Source organism: Nannobrachium achirus (genome assembly GCF_963921795.1).
Source record: "Nannobrachium achirus genome assembly, chromosome: 4".
Taxonomy (NCBI): domain Eukaryota; kingdom Metazoa; phylum Chordata; class Actinopteri; order Myctophiformes; family Myctophidae; genus Nannobrachium; species Nannobrachium achirus.
Genome location: NC_137813.1, coordinates 4,680,409 through 4,698,403, shown reverse-complemented (window position 1 = coordinate 4,698,403; position 17,995 = coordinate 4,680,409). Strand labels below are relative to the sequence as shown.

Sequence of the window (17,995 nt, the reverse complement as noted above, 5' to 3'; positions counted from 1 at the left end):
TTCCTAATAGACCCCATGGACAACAGGGGCATTTCTTCCTAATAGACCCCATGGACAACAGGGGCATTTCTTCCTAATAGACCCCATGGACAGTCCTTTGGGATCAATATATAAGTAGGACAATGAGCCTAGATGTTATTTAGGGTGGAGTTGTCCTTTAAGATGCCTGTGGACGTCTTAGGCATCCCACAGAGGTAGAGATAAAGATCTTAGGCATCCCACAGAGGTAGAGACAAATATCTCACTATGTTTGCACGACACTTCTTAAACAGGGCTTTAAGGCCGTTTGTGGTCTGGGCTCCACTGCCAACAGAGCAGTGATGCATGCAGCACTGCTCTTACTGAGACGTTCAGGACGTGATTTCAATCATGATCCTGTCAGCGGCGGTGACGGCTTTCACAATGCCATCTCTGCCTTCTGGCAGCCTCTGCTTATACGAGTGCCTTTTATGAACGCTAACCTTTATGGAGCGGCTTTATGGAACCTTTATGGAACGGCTTTGGACCATGCTCTGATTCATGTCCATGAAATGTCTGAATACGCGTCAGCATTTGTATTCAGAGTATATGGTTGCATGTCTGTCAGGCAGAAAACTCATATTCAACACTTATTGTGTTTCTTTGAAAAGTAACGTCCTACTTGATCACACTACATTGATCACACAAAGACATTGAAAGTAGCAGATCTACAATCCTCTGTCTGTGTCTGTTACATCTGTGACGTTTTAGGGGAATTGAACATGGGTTTATTGGTGTTGATTAGTTTTACGTGCATCTAGTGGTACACACATGAAGTAAAAGTGCAAAGTGTTTGAAAATAGCCAGACCTACAAGCTCACAACGCGTCGCTATGCGACACATTGTGAGCTTGTAGATCAGCTATTTTCAAATAGCCACGGTATAGAATAGGGCTAAAGTGATTAATGCACGTTTTATAATGTTATATTTTATACCTGCAAAGTAACTATTGACTAAAGTTTTCAATTACATCTAGTGGAGTACATGTACAATATTTGTATCCGAGATGTAGTGGGGTAGAAGTAAAAGTATGTGAAATTAGAAATACTCAAGTAAAGTACAAATACCTCAAAATTGTACTTAAGTACAGTACTTAAGTAAATGTACTTAGTTACTTTACTCCGCTGCATAACGGTAAAGAAACCCTGTTCCTTTGGGGCAGTCAGTGAAGCCTATACGATTTCTACCTCATCTTACGACGTCAAGCTATGAATGAAACATGATGGATTCTCTCCTCTCTCCATGTGGGGGCTTCCCAGTTCCCACGCACACAGCACAGTACACAGGATGTCCATTATGCATCTGGCTTTACTTTTAGAGGCAGGCCAGTTGAGTGGAGGCTCGGGAGGCACTCAGGACGGCAGGGAGCAGCCGTGGATGTAATGACTTCTTCCACTCTAACACCTGACTGAGTCTGGAGATGCATGGTTACTCTTTTTCTTGTTTTTTAAATTGATTTATTGACAACAATAAGCATTATGTACAAAACAAAGAAGCACATTTGAGTCAGAAGGATGTAACAAGAACTCCATTGTTGTCCCATAAATACAGTAAAAAAAACACACAATAAAGTACATACAATTTAGTTAAATAGAAAAAAGAAAAAAAACAGTTCCATGTATTATTTGGAAAGTTCTTCAGAGAGGACTTAAAACTAGAATTAGACCCAATCAATTCTGTGACTGTAGGGCCTACAGTCACAGAATGTACAGTGTAGGCAAACCATTCCATGTCATCATAGCTGCAGAATACAAAGAAAGAGGCCTTTCCATAGCCTGATAAATCAGTCCACAATGTAACAAAATGGTCACTTTAACAAGGTATTATAATTGTATTCTCCACACTTGTATTCTCCCCATCTTGACAGAATGGTATATTCCCAGGTTCCACAGGTCAGCTGCACAGGTGCAATGCATTGTTGTTAATTGTGTTGAAGGTACATAGAATGTACTTCTTAAAATAAATGTATCATGCCTGTTGCTAAGGTATGGCAACATGGCTGGTGTCTTGCACGCGTGCGAAGAGACACCAGCCATGTTGCCATACCTTAGCTTTTTCTGAACTGACGCCACTGTCTCCTCCCTTCTCCCAAGACAGACAGACAGACAGACAGACCGACAGACAGACAGACAGACAGTCAGACAGACAGACAGACAGACAGACCGACAGACAGACAGACAGACAGACAGACCACCGCAGCGACCATTCGTCCCTCCAGAGCGCTCAGCCAGAGACCCCTCCCCTGCTCCCCCTGGTGGTGATATGAGCGCGTGCAGCAGGAAGGTCCTGATGCTGCTGAGCAGCGTGTTGGCGGTCAGCGGGCTGGGCCTCCTGGGCGTGGCCGTCAGCACCGACTACTGGCTGCACCTGGAGGAGGGCGTGGTCCTGCCCCTCAACCAGAGCACCCTGGTCAGGACCTCCCTGCACGCCGGCCTGTGGAGGGTCTGCTTCCTGCTGGGTCAGTAGAACAGTGTTTCAAAACAGCATCCCGGTTTCGACAATGGAACAAGGGGGGAGCGCTTGTTTTCGGTGGAGATGGCGGAGGCACGCCGGCGTTATATTATAAACACAATCTGATCTAGCAATCATGACATAGGCTATTTATTATAATCACTAATTCACTATGAAGTGTCTTTAATTTTAATTAAAGTAAAAATAGTCAAATAACAAACAAGGACAAATTGTTCTGCCCACAACCTTATCAAATCAAAATGCCTAAACTACTGTAAATGTAGGCCTATTATAACTATGATAATGGTTCTTAATTAGTCCCAATTATTAAGTATAATACTTGACCTTAAAAATATAGAATGTTTATGATTATATATGTTATGAAACATCGCATAGTCGAGCGTTGCGACGGTCGCATGAGCCGACTCAGCGCCTTTACTGACTTATGTGCCGTCAGAATAGGACAGAATAGTACGAATTTCGTCACCTCCGCGCGGTCCAGGGGGGAGCGCTCCCTACATCCGGTTCAGCCAATCACAAGCTTCCACTGCCGATACCGGGATGCTGTTTTGATATACACGCGTTTCTCAACCACTGTTCCAGGGACCTTTGGTGTGCCCCTGAGGAGGGTCAAGTGTGCCCCTTGAAACTGCTTGAAAGGCAGTGCGCGGTGCGAGGCGTTGTGTGCTTGTAGATCGGCTGTTCTCACTACTCTTGTGCGACAGCCTTGAATGATGAAGCAGGTTACTTTGCGAAGAAACGTACAAATTTTAAACTTGGAGATACAAGGTTTCTTCCCGACAGTGACAATATTTATACCCCAGTATTATGTTGGTGTGCCCATGGATTCTTGGGACATGAAAAGTGTGCCCATGGATTCTTGGGACATGAAAAGTGTGCCCATGGATTCTTGGGACATGAAAAGTGTGCCCATGCAGAAAAAAGGTTGGGAAACACTGCAGTAGTACACACTGCTAAAAATAGCTGATCTACTAGCTTGTAAGCTTGTAAAAGAAAAAGAAAAGAAAAAAAACATAGCTGATATACAAGCTCGCAGCGCAGCACTCGTGCCACACTGTGAGCTTGTATATCTGCTATTTTTATTGATTGATTGATTGATTATTTTATTAGACAACAAAAATGGAGAACAGTATACAAGTAGGCCTATAGTCAATACAATAGAAATGTAGTACAGTACAAGTACAGTTAAACACCCTGCCTAAAAGGAACATCCCAAATAAGTCCTTGTGTGAGCATGACATAATGCAAGTGGTTCTAGGTTTTATAGGCTTATCAGGATGAGCGCCTATGTGTGCCTTATCAAAACAATGTAATTGAGATAAATACAATTAGGCTACAATTAAAAGAAAATCTCAAAAGTCTGAGAAGATGTTAAAAAAATACCTTTTTGAAATATCTCTTCTCATCAAACAATGCCCTCTTGTGGTTGTCCAGGGGAGGAGTCAGGTCGCTGCTTCACCATAGAGTACATGATGCCCATGAACATTCATCTGACCACCGAGTCCACCGTCAACATGCTCAGTAAGTACACCATGTCTGCACATGCTCACTAAGTACACCATGGGGATCGTACCTATGTTCCTCAGGTTCTATGTTCCCCAGGTTCTATGTTCCCCAGGTTCTATGTTCCCCATTTACCCCCCCAAAAAAGGTTCTATGTTCCCCGCTCAACTTACAATAGGTTCTATGTTCCCCGCTCAACTTACAATAGGTTCTATGTTCCCCACTTATCCAAAAATGCAGGAAATATTCCTTTATAATTATTAATAACTCATAATAACTCAAAACACCCAATAATGTGGAGAGATTACGAATACTAGTGGGACAGGGGGCACTATAGGGACATCTGGACACCATACTTTTGTTATGTCTGGGCATCTGGACGAGTAGGCACCTGGACATCTGGGCAATAGGGACATGAGGGCATTTGGACGAGTGGGCACATAGATGAGTGGGCACTTAAGGGTGGAGACATCTGGGCACCTGGGCAAGATGTCCCACCATTTCCTGCATTTGAGTGGGGAACATACATCTTTTTTTGTGGGGAACATACAGTAGATCCTGTTTTTGGTTGAGAGAGGAATATAAAACCTTTTTGTGGGGAGGGTGGGTGGGGAACATAGAACCTGGGGAACATAGAACCTTTTTGGAGGGTAAGTGGGGAACATAGAACCTGGGGAACATAGAACCTTTTTGGGGGGTAAGTGGGGAACATAGAACCTGGGGAACATAGGGTGGACCCTGTTTCTACAAGGTCATGGTAGCTCCCTCTTCTCAGCGGCTCTGTGGATAAATGTTGTTCTGAGCTTCTCCTCAGTCTCCTCCGAGGAAGTCATTTTAACCACGACGCTGTCAAGTTAACTGCCGACCCCTCTCATGTCCTGTATCCAGAATACGAACTGCTACCCTCTGGCAGACGTTACAGAGTCCCAGTGAAAAACAAGAAAAGATACTTGAATAGAATCAAATACTCATTTATTCCTATATCCGTTACTATGTTAAACGCAGGCCGTTAGTGGGGTGTGGGGAGTCTGGGCACTATAATGTAGTGTAATCAGTGGGGTGTGGGGAGTCTGGGGACTATAATGTAGTGTAATCAGTGGGGTGTGGGGAGTCTGGGGACTATAATGTAGTGTAATCAAATGTATACGTTAGTGGGGTGTGGGGAGTCTGGGGACTATAATGTAGTGTAATCAGTGGGGTGTGGGGAGTCTGGGGACTATAATGTAGTGTAATCAAATGTATACGTTAGTGGGGTGTGGGGAGTCTGGGGACTATAATGTAGTGTAATCAGTGGGGTGTGGGGAGTCTGGGGACTATAATGTAGTGTAATCAGTGGGGTGTGGGGAGTCTGGGGACTATAATGTAGTGTAATCAAATGTATACGTTAGTGGGGTGTGGGGAGTCTGGGGACTATAATGTAGTGTAATCAGTGGGGTGTGGGGAGTCTGGGGACTATAATGTAGTGTAATCAAATGTATACGTTAGTGGGGTGTGGGGAGTCTGGGGACTATAATGTAGTGTAATCAGTGGGGTGTGGGGAGTCTGGGGACTATAATGTAGTGTAATCAAATGTATACGTTAGTGGGGTGTGGGGAGTCTGGGGACTATAATGTAGTGTAATCAAATGTATACGTTAGTGGGGTGTGGGGAGTCTGGGGACTATAATGTAGTGTAATCAAATGTATACGTTAGTGGGGTGTGGGGAGTCTGGGGACTATAATGTAGTGTAATCAAATGTAGTGTACCCACAGTGGGGTGTGGGGAGTCTGGGGACTATAATGTAGTGTAATCAAATGTAGTGTACCCACAGTGGGGTGTGGGGAGTCTGGGGACTATAATGTAGTGTAATCAAATGTAGTGTACGCACTCGAACTTTATGTCAGCACTTTGTGCTTTGCACTATTCTTTTTAATTTGTCTTTCTCTCTGTTTGTCTTGTTGCATTTTTATGTAGCAGCCTGCATGTCCAAGACAAAAGAGTTGAGAATTAAGAGACTTTCTACTTATTCACCAAAAGTGACACTTTGTGTACATCGTCTGTTTTTAGGCCTAGGATTATTGAATGCTTTAACCAGTGAAAAATAGCAGATATACAAGCTCACAGCGCGGCACCGAGTGTCGCGCTGCAAGCTTGTAGATCTGCTGGTCCCTGGAACTAAATATTTTGAGATGGGTGTCCGTGGCCAAATACATATCATTTTGGGGGTCCTTCACATGAAAAGGTTTGAGAACCACTGACATGGTAGTCTCTCAAGAACAGACTAACTGAGATCCAGTTGAAGTGAAAAGGACCTTTTCTTTGACGATGGCTAGCCAGATTGCTGACATTATAGAAACATAGGTTTTTCAAAAAAAAACCTTAGAAGGATTCAAAATACACTTATAGAACCGGGTCAAAATTCTAATTTTCAAGATCTTTCAAAAAATAGCAGATCTACAAGCTCGCAGCGCGGCACTCGGTGCCGCGCTGTGAGCTTGTATATCTGCTATTTTTCAATAGTTAAAGCAATCAATAACCCTAAATTGCTTAAGTGTCTTTTCCCCTCTGCACTCCCTCCTCCTCCCCCTCCTCCTCCTCTCGTGGTGCAGAGATGATCCGCTCAGCGACTCCCTTCCCATTGGTCAGCCTGCTCTTCATGTTCGTAGGCTTCGTGCTCAACAACATCGGTCACGTGCGTCCACACCGCACCATCCTAGCCTTCGTCTCCGGAATCTTCTTCATTCTGTCAGGTATAAAACAAATCACATCGTCAGGAAAACTAAATCTGCTTTGGAGACACTATGTTCATAGATGAATCCTTTTGATGCGGGACACTTTCACGTTTAGTATTGATCAGCCTACCACAGTGGTGCACGTGAGATACATCTCATACAGGAATAGCAATATTGGAAGTGATCAAACAAAAAAGAGCAGACGTACATAATTGAAACTGGGACATATAATGTTGAAGATGATGCTCTGTGGGGTTATCTTTTTTGACTGAATAAAATTGGTATCCCGACCGGTATTTTTGGTTTACTAAAGAGAGACCCCCTGTTACTGATCTATACAGCATACATGGGCAACTGGCGGCCCGGGGGCCACATGCGGCCCCCACCTTCACTTCATGCGGCCCGCAGGTTAATACCGGAATACTGATATATTATTGATTTCAGCTGTTATAATTCCAAAAATGACCTACTTTAATTCCGTCAGTCTATATTAGTAGCTTAATGACTAGTATAGTAGTATTAAAATGTATTTTTTTGTATGTCCAATGTATTTGTATTTAGGTTCATGAAGTTAACATGAGTACATAACTAAATGCGTTTGAAATTAAACCATAATGTTACATTTCAAGATTCCAATTAAAAAAATAACAAAAAATAATTCAGGATTCCAATTCAAAAGAAGCAAAAATAGCCGATCTACAAGCTCAAAACGCTAGATCTGCTATTTTCGCTTCTTTTGTAAGAGATACTAGAATGACAAAGTAGCAATATGCAATGTGGCCCTCTGGAGTGGAAATATAGTGGCCCTCGCCATCATCAAAGTTGCCCACCCCTGCTATACAGCAATGATTATCAGAATATAAAGCATTTAACCAAAACGTATATGACTTAATCCCCCTTTAATGTTTGATGGTTTTGGTCTGATTGTGTGTCTCTGGTGTTGGGCCTGGTCTTGTACATCTAATCTGATGGTTGTGTGTGTGTGTGTGTGTGTGTGTGTGTGTATGTGTGCGTGCGTGCGTGCGTGCGTGCGTGCGTGTGCGTGTGTGTGTGTGTGTGTGTGTGTGTGTGTGTGTGTGTGTGTGTGTGTGTGTGTGTGTGTGTGTGTGTGTGTGTGTGTGTGTGTGTGCGCGTGCACCAGGCTTGTCTCTGGTGGTAGGCCTGGTCTTGTACATTTCCAGCATCAGTGATGAGATGCTCACCAGGAGCAGCAGCAGTGATCTCTACTTCAGCTACAAGTACGGCTGGTCCTTCTCCTTCGCTGCCATCTCCTTCCTGCTCACTGAGGTGAGACACTGAAGACCGCTTTATACTGTGTTGTATGTCGCTGGTGTCGTGCTCAGTAAATAGCAGTTCCAACAAGCTCACAACGCCTCATGGACACTATGAGCATCTACTACTTACGACAGGCAACACCAGTGTGGAACTTAAATATGTTATCTTGTTTATTATATTGATGTATTATCTGCTTATTGTAAGTCGCTTTGGATTAAAAGCGTCTGCTAAATGCCTAAACTGTAAACTGTAAATATAACTGAGGCTTTACTGTAGCTCCTATAACAACTTCAATCACAAGCGTAATTTGTATAGGGTTGATGGGTTTAATAAACCCAAGGGCCCCCCTACTGGGGACAGTATTATAAATTCATAGGCTATTATATCGTCATTGTCGGGTGAAAACCTTGTACCGGTATGTCCAAAACCGTTCGTTTTGCATTTTTCATTTTAAAAATGATTTAAACTAGTGAAAACAGCCGATCTACGAGCACACAATGCCTCGCACAGCGAGGCGTTGCTGTGTGCTTGTAGATATGCTGTTTTCACTATTTTTGTGCGACAGCCTTGTACGATGAAGCAGGGCTTTGCTTTGCGAAAGAACGTACACATTTGAAACTTGGAGATACGAGGTTTACACCCGACAACGACGATATGTATTTTGTCATTTCCAATATATTAGGGGTCTCTAATCTCCTAATCTATGGGCCCCCCTCACGGCAGTACAGGCAGGGCCCTTTTGATCTGAAAACCCATGCAGAATAAGATCTAATTTCGCCCCTGACTTCAATAATAAATAATACACTTTATTTGTATAGCATCTTTCATGACAAGAAATGGAGTTCAACATGCTTTACAGGACAACAAGAAATGGTCCACGTGATTAACAGTAAAACAATAAAACTAAAAGAAATGGTAGACATGATTAACAATAAAAACAGAAGAGAAAAGCAAAACCACTCAAAACGTTCAAAACTTCAATAAGAACTCATAAGAACCATAAAAACAGAACATTTCCAAAACAATGCGGAGATAAATAACAGCACAGGGAGTCACAAATCTGCTAAAAGCAAGGGGACACCAGGGTTAAAGTTATACATTTCTGACATGAATCTAATGCCAATGCTAATCAGTGTTCATTTCGTCGACTAAAACTATGACGTAAAAATGTTTGTCGACTGCCTTTTTTTAACTGACGGAAACTAAATAAAAACTAAATGAAAAAAACTAAGCTGTGATGACTAAAACTAAGACTAAATATTGACAATTTCATCAACAACATAAAAACTAGACTATAACGTTAGGGAGGGACTAGTGGAGAAGAGAGTCATTTTATGTTTGGTTGCTCTCAGGTGTTGCGTGCTGAAAATAGCAGATCTACAAGCTCACAACGCGTCACAGCGCGACGCGTTGTGAGCTTGTAGATCTGCTATTTTCAAGTGTAAAATCAGTCATTATGATGCCATCAAGGCCTGCCAAAATACATTTCAGTTGACTAAATCAATCAACTGTAGATTTAGTCGCCTAAAATCTTAGGACATTTAGTCGACTAAAATTAGGCTAAAACTAAAAATGTTCAGGTGACTAATTTATGACTAAAACTAAATGACATTTTATTCAAAAGACTATGGCTAAAACTAAATCAAAATTTGCTGTCAAAAAGAACACTGATGCTAATGCTGCTGTTGTCTGTTGTTCCGTTCACCAGAGTGCAGGCGTCATGTCCGTCTACCTGTTCATGAACCGCTACACGGCGGAGGAGATGTGCCGGCCTCGCCACCTCCACCACCTCCACCCGGTGTTCTACCGGCCCCGCCTCAGCACCTGCTCCGACCACTCGGGTCAGTTCCTGCACCCGGAGGGGGCGTGGTCCCGCGGGCGCAGCCCCTCTGACATTTCCAGCGAGGAGGCGTCGCTGCAGCTGAGCCTCGGCTACCCGGCGCTGCTCAAGTGTCCTCCAGACTACGACCACGAGGTCTCCTCCTCCCCCTGCTGAAGGGGTAGAGAAACCGTCATTAGAGCATGAAGGGTTACCGGTTCGAATCTGGGCTCCCCCTGAGTCAATGTTTACGAGTCCTTGAGCAAGACTCTGAACCCCTAGTTGCTCCGCGACAGCAGTTTTCCCGGTGAACCTAAGCGCAAGGGTGGGGGCGCGGGAGTGTGGGGAACACAGCGATGATGGAGAGGTTAAATATCTTCATGTATTGAGAGGCATCTTGTCGATTTCATAAGAGACTCGTCACCGATTGCAAGATATTTTAAAGTTATTTGGGGCCATGATGATAACCCCTTCTTCCCACTACTAGACTAAGGATTTATATTGTCCATGTTATTGTTTAAAACCACAATTATTCACTTGTTGCAAGATCGCAGTTCCACTAGTTTTACTAGTAGGTTAGTGTAGGCTTAGGAGCCTTTTCAGAAGTTAATTTAATGTTTTCCATTTCCTTTATCCTCATCTAATCTTGCGCTAATTCGCCAGGTTTTAAGAACTAGTAGGCTTTTCAGAGGTTAATTGAATGTTTTCCATTTAATGATTTCCTTTATATCTTATTTGAGTTGTTTCTCATAAGAAGCTTGCGACCCTCCTTGCCCATCAGCCCCCACCGTTGCGCGTAGGTTCACCGGGAAAACTGCGGTCGCAGTTGCTCCCGGTGAGTAGGTTGGTGTCTGAATGTGTGTTGAATGTGTGTGTGAATGGGTGAATGTGATGCACAATCTCTGTAAAGTGCCTTGGATAAAGGTGCTATATAAATGCACCATTTACCAAGACCACAACATCTTCTCCTGCTGAGCAGGACCAGGACCATGAGCTCTCCTCCTCTCCCTACAGAGGGGGTTGGCAGGAACCCAGGGCTCCCGTATACACTGTGCTCTCCTCCTCTCCCCGCTGAGGGGGTCGGTGGGGGGCTGGAACCCAGGACTCCCGTATACAGTGTGCTCTTTTTGCCCACGAAAGGCTGACCTTCCATAACCTGAAACTTTTTTCCGGTTCAGGCGGTGCTCCGGATTTTTTGTCCCTTGTATGGTTATCGCCATCATTGTTTGAATGGTACCTCAGGAATCATAAGGAATGCTATTGGCTGCCAACGGTCACGTGCAACCGCAGGGATACATGGGAGAATGTGGTCGGAGCCTCCCGAAAAATACAGCACACGAAGAAGAACACAGACGTCTGGTATCAGTTTAGTTGGCCACGCCCCCCCGCAACATTATCATCAAGTTAATATAAACTAGACCTTACCCGTTCGAATATATATGTGCTGCAAAATATGTGCAGAGTGTGGGTTATGGGGAAAGTAACTGTAACTGCATGGTGCGTACGTGCGTGAGAATATGTGGGAGCATCATAATGTAAGGAGCAGCCCATGGAGGAGTGTATATTTATGATGGATACAAATAATTTAACAGCAAAATTAGGTGAATAGAAGTATGAGGATGTATTTGCTCCACATAATTTTTCTATACCCGTTGGAAGATGAGACACACATCACCCGTTGCATGCGTGACCCATGCAGAGAGAGAGAGAGAGAGAGAGAGAGAGAGAGAGAGAGAGAGAGAGAGAGAGAGAGAGAGAGAGAGCGAGAGAGAGAGAGAGAGAGAGAGAGAGAGAGAGAGAGGGAGAGAGACTGCAACATTCCTAACTGTGAGAGAGGTGTGTGTGGGCCCGGGGCTACAGATCCCATGGCCTGGAGGAACGGACCGTAACCCTGACAACAGGCTGTAGAGCTGTAGAGTGAAGAAACGCTAATAAATAGCTAGAATTTGGGAAAAATAAAATTCGGGCTCCGTCACCGTGTGTATAATGCTAATGGTCAATGCCATGTTAAATTTGAGATCAGTCGCTGAATATAAATGGGCAGTTTTTCACTATAGCGACAGGAACCATAAAGTATTTATGACGATGTTTATTAAGGTTAGAAAATCAAAGAGGAAAATGAATGGAGTCCAGTGGAGAACAAATCTTTTTGGTACCTCGCGGGGGGAAAACAGCGCAACTAGCGGCCAATCATGGGATCTTTCTCTTCCGGGAAAGCTTCATAAATAATCCAGCCAACAACACCCCTGGTTGTGATGTGTGATCTTTTTTCTATACGTTTCCATTCCAACCAGAACCACCCCTGAAGGAGGAGGTACATCATAAAAAAGATGGTCTATTTTCACATTTTCATTAAAAAAATTATAATAATAAATAAAGAAATACAAAATAAAAACCTGAAAAGTTGCCGATCATGGCCCAAATTAATTCTTGTCATAAAATGGAGTTTTCGCCAAAAATAGCCCATCTACAAGCTCACAGCTAATCACGCATCGGCTATTTTCAGCGCTTGACGGACCATACATTAAGCATTACTCTGACAGTGAATAGAACTGTAGTTTATGGGTGGATTATCTATGATACATGGACATCATCCTCTGTCTATACTGTAGCCTATATGATGTCATAATAATTTATAATGGTAATCACAAACCACTATTCATGAAAATAACCACGGCTCCCTTTTCACACACCTGCTTTGTGGACAAGAATCTGAAATTCCATTTTGTGAATTTGTGGAATTGTTTCTTAATGCCTTTAATTCAAAAAAATTATTTGTATTTTATAAATGTATTTATTTTTGTCACGAATTATGAGAAAGGTTTATTTGTCACTCACTCAAACAGGTAGGCTATAGCAAGATGTTGGTGTGGTAGTCCTATGTTATAGAGTAGGTACAATAAGATATAGGCCTATTGTGGTAGAAATAATATTTAGGCCTATATCATCTTGGATACTATCACTGTGCTCACAAAGAGTGTGTCCAAGTTCCTGGATACGTTTGGAAGATAAATTACATCTTAACTGTGTATTATTATTATTTTAACTTGGAAAGAGTAAAAATTAACACTTTCAGTATTTATTTATACGCTCAGAGTGACCTTGAGTGTATGAACCAAGCACACATGCATAGCATTTGGTATTTCCTTCCCTGTAAGAGATAACCTTTAATATCAATGAATAGACCTTTCATAATAACTTATTGTACATGCTCCAAATATTGTACATTGTATGAATATGGCTGCCAGTTGTATACAAAAATGTCCAGGCATTTTCTTGTGGTAATACATTTTTTAATTGTGTTTTATTTACAGGTGCCAGCAGTGGGATAAATACATGGCACATATTATCTTCAGTATTAAGCCTCTTTTGTAAGACAAATAAATACAAGTTTTGCCATAAAATTGCCAGTTTGGGTTTTCCATTATACTGAAGTAATCCTACATTCACCCACAAGAGGGAGGTATTTCATAACATTTAATGTTCTCGTCAGTGGAAGAGGAATGAATGAATGAAGGAAGGATATCCAGCAGAAAGAACATACAGTCTTGGAAGTTGGAGGAAAAGAACGGCCAATGGATAGCAGGAGAATGAACGATGACAGCAGTGAAAACTACCCGTAAGTAACACACATTGAACCAGGAATTAAACCCCGGTGTCAATGACTAAACTTTAGCTCGTTATCGTTTGAATGAAGTAAGTTTTAGTTAGTTTAGTTAGAACTTGGAGAGAGTTGGGTGGAAGCTAACGGTGCTAGCTCTAATGGAGCGCTCTGACAGGCGGCTGGCTAAAAGCAGGATTTCTCAGCTCCTACGAGGGCTCAACTTCAGTTAAAATAAACTAAACTACTTCACAACTCACAAAACCAAAGGTAGTTTTGCTTTGTTGAAAGTATATTCCCTCGCGAGATCACACACTGTTGTAGCTGAGTTTGTGGCCAATGAGAGGCAGTGTTCTGACTTCTGAGTGTTGTTGGGGGCTCGACATTAGCAGCAGCATCAGTGGTGGAACAAGTAGGCTACTCAGAATGTGGCTACTTTCTAGATTGCAGTATTATTGATACTTTTACTGTAAAAGTATCAATACAGCCATCTAGAAAATACTCAAAAAAATTCAAAATTCAAAATATACTTCAGTAAAAGTACAAAAATATCAGCATCTAAATGCACTTAAAGTACCAAACGTAAAAAATACTCCCTTTTCAAGTTTTCAAACACATTTCTTTTTTTAATATATATATTATTGTTGCGACCGTAGGTCGCTACTTACTGTAGAAACCACCACAAAGTGTAACTCCGTCTGTCTGTCACACCTCACACGTCACACTCTTGCCCTGCTCATATCTCCGCAACCGTTGCCCCGATCCATGCCAAATTTTGCACACACTTTCCTTACCTGCCAAACTACAACCTCCAAGGACCCCCGGAGCTCTAGGGACCTGGAGAGGTCCCTGGGGGACCCCCAGATGTAAAAAATGACCAAATGTGCTAAACTGACCAAATGACCACCCCAACGGGGCTGCTCACGGGGAATTCCCGGGGACCACCCACTCCTGGTGCTCCAGAATGGATGCAAAAGTGGTGGCGCCCCCAGTGGAGGACCCCCTACACTGCAGCTCACATAAAATGCCGTAACTCCGGCTAGGAGCGACCGGGACAGCCGGGGCCGGTACCTATTCGTCCGCCTTGCCGGCGCGGAGACCCCACCCCTCATTTCTCACATGGCCCTCTTCTAGCGCCACCATGAGGCCGATTCTTGCAAAACACATTTTTGGACACTGCTCCTACAATTTTTGCCCTAAAATCACGCAAATCGGTACACAGTATGTCTACACTCATCCCATCAACATGAATCTCTCCCATATAGCGCCACCTCCAGGCCGATTTTTAAAAACACATTTTTGGACACTGCTCCTACAGATTTTGCCCTCAAATCACGAAAATCACTACACAGTATGTCTACACTCATGTCATCAACATGGATCAGGAAGATTTTGGCAAAACACATTTTTGCCCTATTTGTGGAGATAAGTGACCTACGGTCGCTTATCTCCCGATTAGGGAGTCTTACTGGTTTGTTACTTACTATCAAAACCTCCACCAGCCGTCAGTCAGTCCGTCAGTCTGTCTGTCACACGTCACACGTCACGCTTTTGCCCTGCTCATATCTCCGCAACCGTTGCCCCGATCCATGCCAAATTTTGCATACACTTTCCTTACCTGCCAAACTACAACCTCCAAGGACCCCCGGAGCTCCAGGGACCTCCAGGTCCCTGGGGGACCCCCAGATGTAAAAAATGACCAAATGTGCTAAACTGACCAAATGACCACCCCAACGGGGCTGCTCACGGGGAATTCCCGGGGACCACCCACTCCTGGTGCTCCAGAATGGATGCAAAAGTGGTGGCGCCCCCAGTGGAGGACCCCCTACACTGCAGCTCACATAAAATGCCGTAACTCCGGCTAGGAGCGACCGGGACAGCCGGGGCCGGTACCTATTCGTCCGCCTTGCCGGCGCGGAGACCCCACCCCTCATTTCTCACATGGCCCTCTTCTAGCGCCACCATGAGGCCGATTCTTGCAAAACACATTTTTGGACACTGCTCCTACAATTTTTGCCCTAAAATCACGCAAATCGGTACACAGTATGTCTACACTCATCCCATCAACATGAATCTCTCCCATATAGCGCCACCTCCAGGCCGATTTTTAAAAACACATTTTTGGACACTGCTCCTACAGATTTTGCCCTCAAATCACGAAAATCACTACACAGTATGTCTACACTCATGTCATCAACATGGATCAGGAAGATTTTGGCAAAACACATTTTTGCCCTATTTGTGGAGATAAGTGACCTACGGTCGCTTATCTCCCGATTAGGGAGTCTTACTGGTTTGTTACTTACTATCAAAACCTCCACCAGCCGTCAGTCAGTCCGTCAGTCTGTCTCACGTCACGCTTTTGCCCTGCTCATATCTCCGCAACCGTTGCCCCGATCCATGCCAAATTTTGCATACACACTCCTTGCCTGCCAAACCACAACCGCCACCCATCAATACTCACATGATCCTCTTCTAGCGCCACCATGAGGCCGATTCTTACAAAACACATTTATGGACACAGCTCCTACAATTTTTGCCCTAAAATCACGCAAATCGGTACACAGTAGGTCTACACTCATGTCATCAACATAGATCTGTCCCATTTAGCGCCACCATGAAGCCGATTTTTTTAAACACATTTTTGGACACTGCTCCTACAGATTTTGCCCTAAAATCACACAAATCGGTACACAGTATGTCTACACTCATGTCATATTATGCCAATTTAAAGACACCATTATGGCTGACCAAACATCTGACACCTCATAAAAAAGCAGCTCAATAAGGGCTCCTCATTAAGACCCGTCTGAAGTCTGTGAATCCGATATGCCTCCCTCTGGAGTAAGACTTTGTCATGTCAACCAGAACCAGTTGTATCATATGTGAGTGAATGACTGTGTGACTCTACTGCTCTGCTTTGCACAGTGAACCAGAGCTGCAGAGACCTGAGTGGAGAGGAGAGGAGAACAACAGTGGAGATGAACCAGAGGGAACAAATAAGGAGGTGGGCTTTTTATTAATAGTATAATATGTATATGAAGCTACATACAGCGAGAATGTTTTGATTAGCTGTATTAGCTGCAATACCAGCACACTTGATACAACAGGTCTCATGAGACTCATTCAACAGTTGGTGACACTGACACACTGACTATTGTAATAAGTTCATGGACATAAAATAAAACATAAAGCTCAATTGATATCTAAAATATGTGTGGCATGTGTTAAAGTCGATCATTCACAATCAATTGACAGTTAAAGCCTAAGGGGATCTTCTGTACAGGTTTATATAAGTGAAAATCCTAATTGGCGTGTGTGTGTGTCCCAGTACACACACACACGCACACACTAGAGCTGGGATACCCGACCGAAAACCCACGGGGCCCGACAAGCCGACGGGCTTCGGGCTGGGTCGGACACATTTTCATAATTAATTGTCGGACGTCGATTCGGGTCGGACATATTTTTGATATAGCCTCTGCTGCCTACCTATGACATGCATCATGCACTCTCTCTGATGATGCACGCAGCGAGCTCGTGTGTGTGTGTGTGTGTGTGTGTGTGTGTGTGTGTGTGTGTGTGCGTGTGCGCTGCTCGCGCTAATGCTGCAGCCACGGAGACAACTCTGACCATGGAGAAAAGTCCCACGCGTAAACGCGCTGTTGTGGTTTGGAAGTGGCGTGCCTCTGAATGGAGCTCCTAGCGTGTGTTCCACTACTGTCCCTATTTTTCGGCGCTGTTGTGTGCAGTCGCAGTGCACTGTGCCAGCCTCGTCCGTCCGTCCGTCCGTTCAACACACATCACATCACTCAAGTAAATCCTGGCTTATACTTCTTCATCACGGCGTGTTCCGTGACAAAATGTGGCTGATCTGCAAGCTCACAACGCCTCGCATCCGCGACGCGTTGTGAGCTTGTAGATCTGCTATTTTCCAGGCGCAGGAACTTGCAGTCAGACGTCCAGCGCAGCGCAGCGCATGTTATTATTTGTATAAATAATCGACATATAGCCTACTATTTAAACACTTTCACGAGCCACAGTGTGGCTTAATATTCACATTAAGGGTAACAAGCAGGCACGCTGCATGCACTGCACATTAGAACAAGTTTGCTAGTGAGTGTAAATCAGTGGCTTCCTCAAAGAAAAAGAAAGGAGGGGAAAAAGCGAAACATAAGGTTCGGGCCTCGGCGTGGGTCGGACGCATTTTAATGATTAATGCTCGGACGTCGATTCGGGTCGGACAAAAAACTGTCGGACACGGGTTCGGAACGGACAGAAAAAATGGGCCCGATCCCAGCTCTAACACACACGCACACACACGCACACGCACGTAGGCCCGCATGCACTCAAGCACTCACTGTGTACAGGCACACTATCAGCAGTACACCAGTGCTCAGATTGATGCATCATACTGCTATTATCAGATGTGTTGTACTGTTATGTGGTTCTTACTTAGGAGGAAGCAGAGACCAACGGTGATAAACAAGAGGAGACCAAACATCACAGCAGCAGTGGCAAACACAAGAGGAAGAAACACAGGCATCAGCACAAACATAGTAAACACAAACACAAGGAGGTCTCTCCTTCCTCGAG

At 43.9% G+C, this 17,995-nt stretch overlaps 1 protein-coding gene across 2 annotated transcripts; it reads left to right on the top strand.

Annotated features, from left to right (window-relative positions):
- Window positions 1-2,280: 2,280 nt before the first annotated feature.
- On the top strand, window positions 2,281-9,975 carry LOC308284226 (voltage-dependent calcium channel gamma-5 subunit-like; the record flags this gene model as incomplete). 2 transcript variants are annotated; one of them, XM_080724780.1, is made up of 5 exons in its annotated part: window positions 2,281-2,476; window positions 3,925-4,011; window positions 6,582-6,722; window positions 7,846-7,991; window positions 9,688-9,975. In XM_080724780.1, 5 exons carry the CDS (start codon window positions 2,281-2,283, stop codon window positions 9,973-9,975), a joined length of 858 nt encoding a protein of 285 aa, XP_080580906.1. The 2 variants fall into 2 exon arrangements, with proteins under 2 accessions (XP_080580906.1, XP_080580905.1); XM_080724779.1 differs by having other exon boundaries at window positions 2,281-2,480; window positions 3,902-4,011.
- Window positions 9,976-17,995: the final 8,020 nt, after the last annotated feature.